The 12348-nt window shown below is 44.4% G+C and overlaps 1 protein-coding gene across 2 annotated transcripts in view; it reads right to left on the bottom strand.

Moving 5' to 3' along the window:
- The window catches only part of LOC106570830 (uncharacterized), a 106200-nt gene that overhangs the window by 60201 nt on the left and 33651 nt on the right, over nt 1–12348 (bottom strand). For both annotated transcript variants that reach the window (XM_082961555.1, XM_082961556.1), the window contains exons 15-20: nt 11816–11960; nt 10611–11567; nt 4465–7644; nt 2371–2529; nt 1536–1678; nt 1147–1279 (exon numbers count right to left, since the gene is read on the bottom strand). In XM_082961555.1, the coding sequence (XP_082817681.1) occupies nt 1147–1279; nt 1536–1678; nt 2371–2529; nt 4465–7644; nt 10611–11567; nt 11816–11960 (4717 nt within the window). The remainder of the gene's footprint in view (nt 1–1146; nt 1280–1535; nt 1679–2370; nt 2530–4464; nt 7645–10610; nt 11568–11815; nt 11961–12348) is intronic.

The following is a 12348-nucleotide window of genomic DNA, read 5'->3' as shown; positions in this document are numbered from 1 at the left end:
ACCACGAGAGATTGGGACTACTGGATGAGTCTGAGTCGCATTTCACTGTTCGATTTTACACAAATAATCTTACATTTTCAGTTATAAAACTGAAGATATTTTTTACTTTTGTAATTTAAAGCACTGATGATGGGTGAACTGTTGCTTCATGCATTGTGTGCTTACTGTGACCATCACCCTGATACTAGGTAGCTACTTCCCACGCCATTGCCGGACAGTAGTGCTTGTCAAGCGGGAGCATATGGCACTGTGTCCCTGTGTTGTTGCCGTTTGAGTAGACTGTGCATGTGTCAAAGTGACATCTGGATGGTTAACAATATTAATTATTTATTGTGTAGGCTGCTGTCTTACTTGAAATAAAATCATGGGAGGGAAAAACATGGTCACGTTAGCTACCGCCGGCCACATGACCGTGCTACCAGGTAGGTAGTGATGGATTCTGTTAAAATGTAACACGTTTCATGTTAAACTGTAGTTTGTTTGTATCCTGTTTAGTGAATGATTACTGTGAGTATTAATGGAGTTTAGTCCATGAAACTGTGTGGATGCTAATTTAAAAAGGTTGACCTAATCAGATAAGAGGAAATTGCCTGGGATCAGAGAGCAGGGTCAGGCCCAGAACAGAAGATGGAGGGGTTGTGATTCTGACATCTGGCTAAACAAAGAGAGGACCATGGACATTCCACAGGGAAAAGGAGGGAAACTCATTGGGGTCATAAAATGTTTAGCTGGGGAGGTGACGCCTACAAGGGAAGAGTATAAAATGTGTTGTGATCTTTCTAAATGTATGCACTCAACTGACTGTATCCTTGGTATTAAACACTTGAAACTTCTCTTGAGCTTTTGGTCTCAATTCCTTATTGCAAAGAGGTTGCAATAACATTTTTCTTTTTAACAGAAGCTTCCTACTGGGTATTAAGGTCAGATCTCAGGTCTCACCGGTGCACTGGTTGCTGGCTTATTGACTTGTCGTGCAACCCGATCAGCAACGCAAAACTGTCTTGAGTGGCAACAAATCTGCCCAATTAGTTGATTCGCTTTCCATACACCCACTTCTATCGACACACACACGGGCCCATACTCTGTTCAGCATATTGGGCTGCAGCTACCCATACTTGTGTTTAGGTGCATCGCTAGGCTGCTCACGTTGGACAAAAGGGCCTGGGAATGTGGAGAGGAGTTGTTTGATGTCGTCGTGGCAGGCTAGGTCTACAGCGGTCTGGCCCAGAGCGTTTTTGTCTCGGGGGTTTGCGCCATACTGGAGAAGGAGCTGCGCTACCTGAGGGTCTCAACGCGGGGGGGGGGGGGACGACATTTCAGCCTCACATTATCAAACAATATTGATAGAAATGTTGATGAAAAACACACAATTCACAAAAATAAAGGGCACTATATATTCAGACATGAAGTTGGGAATAACTTGGTGTTTGATTCTCAACAGGCATACAATACACATCCAAGTGTCAGTACATCATAATCAACGTGAGTGAGTCACTAAAGTCGGTCAATCGTATCAATCAGAGTATGTAGTGTACCTTGTAGTGTCCTGAGGCAGCAGCATCATGTAGAGGAGCGAGGCCCTCCAGACCTCTACTGGTAACATCAGCCCCAGCCTGCAGTAGCTCCTTGACCACAGCCTCGGAGCCTGCAGCACTGGCCTCATGCAGCGCCGTCCAGCCTGGCACACACACACACACACACACACACACACACACACACACACAGGCAGGTTACGATGCATTATAAGCATTCGTTGTCATTTACAAACAGTGATAAAAGCATAAAAGGATTGTGTAACTAATGGACATAGAGAAAGACACAACGCTAAAACAATCGTAAAAGAGGACTGGTTTCCCCCCAAAATATTGGGGATATGCTGGGGATCAGTCTGATTTTATATGAAAAGGTTGTACATTTTAAGTACTGTACTGGGGAATGAAAGCAACCATGGATCTGACCAGATATGTTTTGTAAATGTAATATTTTATTTTGATAGTTTTCTATTGATGTGTGTTTGTAGTGTGCAGGGCTCATTTGAAGAAGAAAAAAAAAGGACTTGGTTTCAATGACACCCTGCTAAAAATAAAGGTGAATAAAAATGAAATAGTCTATACTGCCCTACCAAGCAAAAAGGCAGTAATTACTAATTTGGTCAAAAATGAGTTAATGTCATTTTTTGCTACATTAAATACATGCTTAATCATGTGGACAAGTATCCTGCCTCTACTGTATTGTTTTGGAGAAAACGGGGGTCATGTTAGCAGTAACTGTGAAACCAAGGTAAATAAAAGCCATATTTATCAGTTCCACGCTATGAGCAGTTACTGCCTTTTTGCTTGGTAGCACAATATAGTCTGGTCTGTTACAAACCTGCGTGATCTATCTGATTGACATTTAGGCCTGCTTCCAGAAGGCCTCTCACTAGAGCCAGGTCTCCTTTCTTGCATGCCAGGTGAAGGTGGCTCTCTCCCATACCGTTTCTCTTGTGGAGATTCCTCAAGGGAATCTTTGTGTCAGGCATGGGACCTACTGATAAAACATTGATAGAAAGATGAGCATATAAATAAAATATGTACGAAATATAAATAAAATATGATTGATCAAGGTGGCAACAATGGGAAAGTCATAGACAAAGAATTATGTAAGATGTTCTATTTGATTTACTATTTTATTTTACTATCTGTTTGCCATACATATTTGGATATTGACCAAGTTATTATCATTTTGGCTCTGTATGCCAACTTTCAGCAGACTTCCAGCTTTAATTTGAGGGTATTTACATCCAAATCAGGTGACCGGTGTAGGAATTACAGCATTTTTTATATGTGGTCCCCTCTTTTAAGGGACCAAAAGTAATTTGCTGCTCAGCTGTTCCATGGCCAAGTGTGTGTTATTCCCCCATTAGTTAATTTACAAGTAAGCGGATAAAATGTCTAGAGTTGATTTCAAGTGTGACATTTGCATTTGGAATCTGTTGCTGTTTAACCCTCAATATGAAGGCCAAACAGCTGTCACTGCCAGTGAAGCAAGCCATCATTAGGCTGAAAAATCAAAACAAACCGATCAGAGAGATAGCAAAACCATTAGGTGTGGCCAAATGTATTTTATTTATTTAACTACCCTAACCCGGACGACGCTGGGACAATTGTGCGCCGCCCTATGGGACTCCCAATCACTGCCGGGTGTGATACAGCCTGGACTAAAACAAGGGTCTGTAGTGACGCCTCTAGCACTGAGATGCAGTGCCTTAGACCGCTGCGCCACTCGGGAGCCCCAAATCAACTATTTGGTACATTCTTAAAAAGAAACAACGTACTGGTGAGCTCAGGAACACCAAAAGGCCCGGAAGACCACGGAAAACAACTGTTCTTCCCTGGTGAAGAAAACCCTTTCACAACAGTTGGCCAGATCAAGAAAACCATCAAGGAGGTAGGCGTATCTGTGTCAAAGTCAGCATTCAAGAGAAGACCAAGATGGTTTACCACAAGATGTAAACCACTGGTAAGCCTCAAAAACAGGAAGACCAGATTAGAGTTTGTCAAACAACATCTAAAAAAGCCTGTTCAGTTCTGGAACAACATCCTATTGACAGACGAGACAAAGATCAACTTGTACCAGAATGATGGGAAGAGAAGAGTATGGAGAAGGGAAGGAGCTGCTCATGATCCGAAGCATACCACCTCATCTGTGAAGCATGGTGGAGGTAGTGTTATAGGATGGGCATGTATGGCTGCCAATGGAGCTGGTTCCCTTGTATTTATTGATGATGTGACTGCTGACAAAAGCAGTAGGATGAATTCTGAAGTGTTTAGGGCTATATTATCTGCTCAGATTCAGCCAAATGCTTCAAAACTCATTGGACGGCACTTCACAGTGCAGATGGACAATGACCCGAAACATACTGCGAAAGCAACCCAATACTTTTTTAAGACAAAGAATTGGAATGTTTTGCAATGGCCAAGTCAATTACTTGACCTGAATCTAATTGAGCATGCAGTTCACTTGCTGAAGGCAAAACGCCCCAAGAACAAGCAGGAACTGAAGACAGCTGCAGTAAAGGCCTGGCAGAGAATCACCAGGGAAGAAACACAGCATCTGGTGATGTCTATGGGTTCCAGTCTTCAGGCAGTCATTGACTGCAAAGGATTTGCAACTAAGTATTAAAACTCACAATTTAATTTATGATCATGTTAGTTTGTCCAATTACTTTTTGAGCCCCTAAAATTGTGGGGACCACATAAAAAGTGCTGTAATTCCTACACCGTTCACCCGATTTGGATGTAAATATCCTCAAATTAACTTTAATCTCAACCTTGATAGTCAAATCCATTGTGTGGATTTGTACAGAGCCAAAATAATAATAACTTGGTCAATGTGCAAAAATATATGGACCTGACTGTATTTATGAATCAAATGAACAATGTTGAAAAAGTGAATCTATTCATAAATACAATATTCCAATACCTGAACTAGACGAGGTATCAGCGCCACCTGTTGTGTAACTAGTACTGATGTTTTGCGATGCCCAAGGGTTTGGCTTTGGCTTTGGTTTCAACAACAGCTTGGCCTGCCTCTTGCCAGGTCTGGCTCTACTGCTCTTGGCTTTCCTCTTGTGTTGACTACAGCTGTTGTGCTGTTTGGCGCTGCCCGTATCACTTTGCATAGTGTTCATCTCTGGTTCATCTTCCTTCACACCGTCTTTAGCTTGGCAGCTATCTAAAGCGGGTAACAGGCTAGTGGAGTCTTCCATTACAGTAGTAGTATATCCATTACCATTAATCTCACACGCCTCAGAGTAATCTATTAATGTATCTAAAGTCTCAACTTCAGCCCCGGGGGTTTGGTTTTCTACTTCTCTCACTTGATCTTGGACGGAAGCAATTGTCGCTTCTGAATCAAGTTGAACATGAGCTTTTTCCACCTCCTCCTTTTGAACTTGTCCCAGATCATTGTTCTTTGTCTCTGCTTGGTCCAGCTCAGAGACCACGGTGCAGTCAGAGTCAACGAAGCTGTCAGCACCATTGTCTTTATTGTCCGAATACAAAGTCTTGTCAGTAGAAGAAGCATCCGGGTCTCTAGACTCTCTGTGTGTTACAGAGCCTCCCTCACGATGTCCACCATCAATATGACATCTCTCACCATCTCTACCAGTCACAGCAGCCGTGGTCTCTCTCTCCAGTCTGTCTCCAATCAGCTGGAGATGGAGACCAGTGCATTTTAGCAGGTTGGCTTTTAAACCAACATCTGATCCAATGGGAGAAGCTTTGGGGATTTGACTTGCTCTCTGCATAAACAGTGTATCGATATTGGTCTCTGCACATTCTGATATCCCCACAGTGCCGTGGAGCTCCTCAGCCACTAGGAGAGATGGTGAGCTAGTGTTGCAAGAGCCAAGATATTCATCATTATCATCCTTCATCGCTGATGGTGCCTCTACTGGTTGTGTCTGCTTCTCGTCAACAATTGAAGCTTGTCTTGTGACATCCAGGTGTATTGTTGTTGTAACGTCTGAATGAGGCAGAAGAAGAGACACGCTACACTGCTCCTCCAAGTCTTCCTTGGACAGGAGACCATTGTCTAGCTTACACTGATCATCAATATATGGAGATGATGTCCCAGCCACACAGGCATTCACCGCATCGGTGGTTTCCAAAGGGACAGGTGCTTTGGACAGGGACAGGTGTTCAACAAGTAAGACGTTGTCTATAAGGGTACAGCAGGTGTCATCCTGGTCCATTAGGCTAAGGTCAACCTCTACCGCAGATCTGGTGTTGTCCATGGGGTCAATCTCTGGCCGAGCAGGTCGGTGGGTGAGGGTGACCTTTGACTTATCGGTGGAGATGCTGTTTCTTGTGGCATCCAATCCAGCTAGCGGCACTAAGGCTTCAGGACATGTATTCTGGTCAGGGTTTTGACTGGTTTCCTCTGCCCAGGTAGTGTTATTGTGTTGGTATCCGTCAGCACTCGTTGTTGGGTTAAAATTGAAATATTCACCTAGATTGAACCCTGCTTCGTATGTGTGGTCAGTATGCTGGGAAAGATGCCCCTCTTGAGTTAGAGTTAGCTCCTCTCTCTGGCAATGGTCAGTATGCTGGGAGAGATTCCTATCTAGAGTGATCTCCTCTCTCTGGCTCTGACAATGGTCAGTATGCTGGGAGAGATTCCTATCTAGAGTGATCTCCTCTCTCTGGCAGTGGTCAGTATGCTGGGAGAAATTCCTATCTAGAGTGATCTCCTCTCTCTGGCTCTGACAATGGTCAGTATGCTGGGAGAGATTCATATCTAGAGTGATCTCCTCTCTCTGGCAGTGGTCAGTATGCTGGGAAAGATTCCTATCTAGAGTGATCTCCTCTCTCTGGCAGTGGTCAGTATGCTGGGAGAGATTCCTATCTAGAGTAGTCTCCTCTCTCTGGCAGAGATTCATGTCTAGAGTAGTCTCCTCTCTCTGGCTCTGGCAGTGGTCAGTATGCTGGGAGAGATTCCTGTCTAGAGTAATCTCCTCTCTCTGGCAGAGATTCCTGTCTAGAGTAGTCTCCTCTCTCTGGCAGAGATTCCTATCTAGAGTGATCTCCTCTCTCTGGCAGTGGTCAGTATGCTGGGAGAGATTCCTACCTAGAGTGATCTCCTCTCTCTGGCTCTGGCAGTGGTCAGTATACTGGGAGAGATTCCTATCTAGAGTGATCTCCTCTCTCTGGCTCTGGCAGTGGTCAGTATACTGGGAGAGATTCCTATCTCGAGTGATCTCCTCTCTCTGGCTCTGGCAGTGGTCAGTATGCTGGGAGAGATTCCTGTCTAGAGTGATATCCTCTCTCTGGCAGAGATTCCTGTCTAGAGTAGTCTCCTCTCTCTGGCAGAGATTCCTATCTAGAGTAGTCTCCTCTCTCTGGCAGTGGTCAGTATGCTGGGAGAGATTCCTATCTAGAGTGATCTCCTCTCTCTGGCAGTGGTCAGTATGCTGGCAGAGATTCCTATCTAGAGTGATCTCCTCTCTCTGGCAGTGGTCAGTATGCTGGCAGAGATTCCTGTCTAGAGTAGTCTCCTCTCTCTGGCAGAGATTCCTATCTAGAGTGATCTCCTCTCTCTGGCAGTGGTCAGTATGCTGGGAGAGATTCCTATCCAGAGTGATCTCCTCTCTCTGGCAGTGGTCAGTATGCTGGGAGAGATTCCCATCTTGAGCTAGAGTTAGCTCCTCTGAGGATTTTGTAATTTCCTGCTTTTCTGTGTTCCATTCCTTTCCTTCCTCTTTTCCTTTGAAATCTGCTGTCTCCAGCAGGAAACCTGCGCTTTGACTTCTCAACACAACCGAATCAACAGAGTCATGAAGACTTCCTGTTGTCGCCTGACCCTTTCCTGTCTGGGCCGCCAATAAAACACTGTCAAGGTCGAACGGGTTGCTCTGCAGGAGCAAATCAAAGATATCCTTCCGTTTGGTGGTGATGCGTTTAATGACTTTTCTAGGTGTGGATGTGTCTGATAAAATGCTGTGATTAGGCCTCGAGTCTTCTTCCTCTGCCTGGTCCTCCAGGTTCCTCTTCATAGCTGGTGCTGTAGACCGCGTCCCATCCTGGACAGAAGGTAGTGGACGGTTTGGACCAGTAGAGCCATCACCATGAGGCTCCTGTTTCTCTCCCAAGACCCCTGCAACTGAGCACAAAACACCTAATTAAAATTGATGGTTTGATGGTTTGGTAGAACCAAAAAACCCCTACGGGATGGGCATCTCAAATGGTGCAGAACACCTTAATAATAAGTCTGTCCAACAATCAATTTATCACCGCCGTTCAGGAGTGGGGAAAAAGGTTAAGCATTGTAGGTATCAAGTGTTGTGTTTAACTGCAGAAAATGGCCAACATTTGACGAAGCAACATGTCAACTTTAATAGCAAATTAGCACTTTATAATTTCAGGATGATCTCTTAACATGAACAAGTATTATGATACAATAGAAGGAGAAACGTTGAACGTGAGCTTACAAATAAATAAGATACTTTGTTACACTTTTACAAAAAATTATTTAATTGTACCAGCTACTACTGTAGCTACTCTACAAAAAAATAATACAAATTATACAATATATTATCCCAATGTCACAAACATATTAACACATCAAAAATGTTTAAAGGTATTCTTTGTGAAAAAATAACTTGGAGAAAATATACTCAACAAACATGCACATAATCTTTAAAAACTAAACACAAGATAAAACTGAATTAATTTAAAAAACCTTTGAATCCAATATGATCAACATTCACAAGACAGAAAGGTTTTTGCTACAGTTTCAACTGGGACAATAGATGAAACACGACAACAAATGTGATGTCATAGACAAAATACAACAACAAATGTGATGTCATAGACAAAACACAACAACAAGTGTGATGTCATAGACGAAACAACAACAAATGTGATGTCATAGACAAAACACAACAAGCTATAACCCAGCTCAACCAGAGTCCTCCCTGCTCCTCACAGCTCCCTCTCTGTAGAACTCCAGCGTGGTTTCATGAGTCCAGTCTTCTGTTTCGTCCGACGAGATGTTAAAAACCTCTCCTGTGTAGTCAACGGTCTCGTCACTCTCGCTGTCACTAATAGCAACACTGTCCTCTCCTTGTACCTCTGGATCAGGGTTGGGGACATAGAGCGGACTCCTTCTCCTCAGGACCTCTGGGATTGGTTGAGGGTAAGGAGGAGTAGGAGAGGTTCTTCTGGTGGCCAGGTCTGTATGGGGACCATAGAAATCGAATCACTAGAAACGACAAAGCCCTGACCAATATTGATTTTTTTTCAAGCTTATTTTGTATATTTTTTAAATGTTCTCCCCAATTTCGTGGTATCCAATTGGTAGTTACAGTCTTGTCTCATCGCTGCAACTCCAGTACAGATTCGGGAGAGGCAAAGGTCGAGGGCCCTCTGAAACACAACCCAACCAAGCCGCACTGCTTCTTGAAACAATGCCTGCTTAACCCAGAAGCCAGCCACACCAATGTGTCGGAGGAAACACCATATCCCTGGCGACCGTGTCAGCGCGCACGCGCCCGGCCCGCCACAGGAGTCGCTAGAGCGTGATGGGACAAGGACATCCCTGCTGGCCAAACCCTCACCCTAACCCGGACGATGTTGGGTCAATTGTGCACCGCAACCATGGGTCTCCCGGTCGCGGCCGGCTACGACAGAGCCGGCCAGGATCTCTAGTGGCACAGATCTTTAGTGCCTTAGACCACTGCGCCACTCAGGAGGCCTGACCAATAGTGATTTGATTGGTGGGTACACTCAATGGAGAATGGTAAGAATATCTGTTCTAGTAATGCTAGTTCTATGATGGGGACTAGTACAGGGAAGAGTACATGACTGTACTACAGGGGGCTATGAGAACCAGTCTTCATATGTATTGGACTTAGAGAGAGACAGGAGGTGATAGAAACGGCCCTACAACCAATACAGTCCAACCTACATCCCTACATCACTACAGCCCTACATCACTACAGCCCAACAGCCGTACATCACTACAGCAGCCCTACATCACTACAGCAGCCCTACGTCACTAAATCACTACAGCAGCCCTACATCACTACAGCAGCCCTACATCACTACAGCAGCCCTACATCACTACAGCAGCCCTACATCACTACAGCAGCCCTACATCACTACAGCAGCCCTACATCACTACAGCAGCCCTACATCACTACAGCACTACATCACTACAGCCCTATATCCCTACATCCCTACAGCAGCCCTACATCACTACAGCAGCCCTACATCACTACAGCAGCCCTACATCACTACAGCAGCCCTACATCACTACAGCAGCCCTACATCACTACAGCCCTACATCACTACAGCCCAGTTGTGGAAAAAGTACCCAATTGTCATACTTGAGTAAAAGTAAAGATACCTTCATAGAAAGTTACTCAAGTAAAAGTTACCCAGTAAAATCCTACTTGAGTAAAAGTCTAGTTGGTTTTAAATGTACTTAAGTATCAAAAGTAAAAGTATAAATCATTTAAAATGTCTTACATTAAGCAAACCCGACGACACAATTTTCTTGATTTTTTTAATTTACAGATAGCCAGGGTCACAGCTCAACACTCAGACGTAATTTACAAACAAAGCATTTGTGTTTAGTGAGTCCATCAGATCAGAGACAATAGGAACGACCAGGGATATTCTCTTGATAAGTGTGTGAATTGGACCTTTTTCCTGTCCTGCTAAGCATTCAAAATGTAACGAGTACTTTTGGGTGTCAGGGAAAACGTAAATACATTATTTTTTTTAGGAATGTAGTGGAGTAAAAGTTGTCAAAAATATAAATAGTAAAGTAAAGTACAGATACCCCGAAAAACGAGATAAGTATTACTTAAAAGTATTTTTACTAAAGTACTTTACACCACTGCTACAGCCCAACAACACTACAGCCCATACATTCTACAGCCCTACATCACTACAGCAGAACTACAGCCCAACAACACTACAGCCCTACATCACTACAGCCCTACATCACTACAGCAGAACTACAGCCCAACAGCCCTACATCACTACAGCCCATACATCACTACAGCCCATACATAGACATGACAGTTTTCACAGAGACACGCAGACACCTGGTTCAAATACCTTTAGTAGAGGTTGTTGTGTCTCTCTGCTGCTCAGTGTTGCAGGTTTCAGACCTGGTTGTTGTGCATCTCTGCTGGTCAGTGTTGCTGGTTTCAGACCTGGTTGTTGCGCATCTCTGCTGGTCAGTGTTGTAGGTTTCAGACCTGGTTGTTGTGCGTCTCTGCTGGTCAGTGTTGCAGGTTTCAGATCTGGTTGTTGTGTCTCTCTGCTGGTCAGTGTTGCAGGTTTCAGACCTGGTTGGTGTGCATCTCTGCTGGTCAGTGTTGCAGGTTTCAGACCTGGTTGTTGTGCATCTCTGCTGCTCAGTGTTGCTGGTTTCAGACGTGGTTGGTGTGCATCTCTGCTGGTCAGTGTTGCTGGTTTCAGACCTGGTTGGTGTGCATCTCTGCTGGTCAGTGTTGCTGGTTTCAGACCTGGTTGTTGTGCATCTCTGGTCAGTGTTGCTGGTTTCAGACCTGGTTGGTGTGAGTCTCTGCTGGTCAGTGTTGCTGGTTTCAGACCTGGTTGTTGCGCGTCTCTGCTGGTCTGTGTTGCAGGTTTCAGACCTGGTTGTTGTGCGTTTCTGCTGGTCAGTGTTGCTGGTTTCAGACCTGGTTGTTGCGTGTCTCTGCTGGTCTGTGTTGCAGGTTTCAGACCTGGTTGTTGTGCGTCTCTGCTGGTCAGTATTGCTGGTTTCAGACCTGGTTGTTGCGTGTCTCTGCTGGTCTGTGTTGCAGGTTTCAGACCTGGTTGTTGCGCGCGTCTGCTGGTCTGTGTTGCAGGTTTCAGACCTGGTTGTTGCACGTCTCTGCTGGTCTGTGTTGCAGGTTTCAGACCTGGTTGTTGTGCATCTCTGCTGATATCTCTCCTGGTCAGTGCTGGTCTGATCTGCCTGAACTGGTAACCTCCTGAGCTTCCTCCCTGTTCCACTTTGGGACGGGCTGAGTTGGGACGAGTCTGCCGGTCGTTTAGTTGGTACTAGGCAAAACAGAACAGAACAGAACAGAACAGGACAGGGGTGAGTTTCCTGGAGGCTTTGTAGGACTAAGATCACCTTGTCACTGGACCAAAAATGACAGCGTTACAAAGCTTTTAGGAAACTCACCCAAGCCTAGAACAATATAGCTTTACCATGAAATAATATAGACAACAGCAAAACATTTGGTAGAAACCTAAACCAAAGAAACAACAGAATAACATGTCTTTGGTTATGGACAGGTTCAGACCTGCTAGTGCCTTTCTCTTGTTATTGGGGATGTTTTTCTCCATGAGTTTAATCAGACAGGGTTCTGTGGTGTTGCTATAGGCTGTCTGTCCGTCGTTGTTCTTCAGTAGAGGGTCTGCCCCGTGCCTCAACAGCAACTCTGCTATCTGGGACACACAAAGCAAAACACAGCTGACCTAGTATGCATTTACAGAGGTAACACTCACATGTGCAAACACAGAGCTGGGCCGATAAACTACATTTTTTTGACACTGACCAAACTGACCCCTTATCGTGAACATTTTGCTGATATCGTTCATTACAATAAATAACCAATTCATGGGTTGCATGTTTCGTCACGTTCATGGGTTGCATGTTTTGTAACGTTAGCTAGTTAGCTAAGATTGAAGGGAGTACAACAGATTTTAGCTAACTAAAGTTAGCATTGCTAGCAATTAGTTTTACTAACTTTGCTAGCTAATGACACATTGCCATCTGTCTAAAGTAAATTTGACGACATTATTATTTTTATTTCTTATTTAACCAGGTAGGCCA

Source organism: Salmo salar, chromosome 15, assembly GCF_965601325.2.
Source record: "Salmo salar chromosome 15, fSalSal1, whole genome shotgun sequence".
Taxonomy (NCBI): Eukaryota; Metazoa; Chordata; class Actinopteri; order Salmoniformes; family Salmonidae; genus Salmo; species Salmo salar.
The sequence above is the reverse complement of the archived record's forward strand: the minus strand, read 5'-3'. Positions and strand labels throughout refer to the sequence as shown.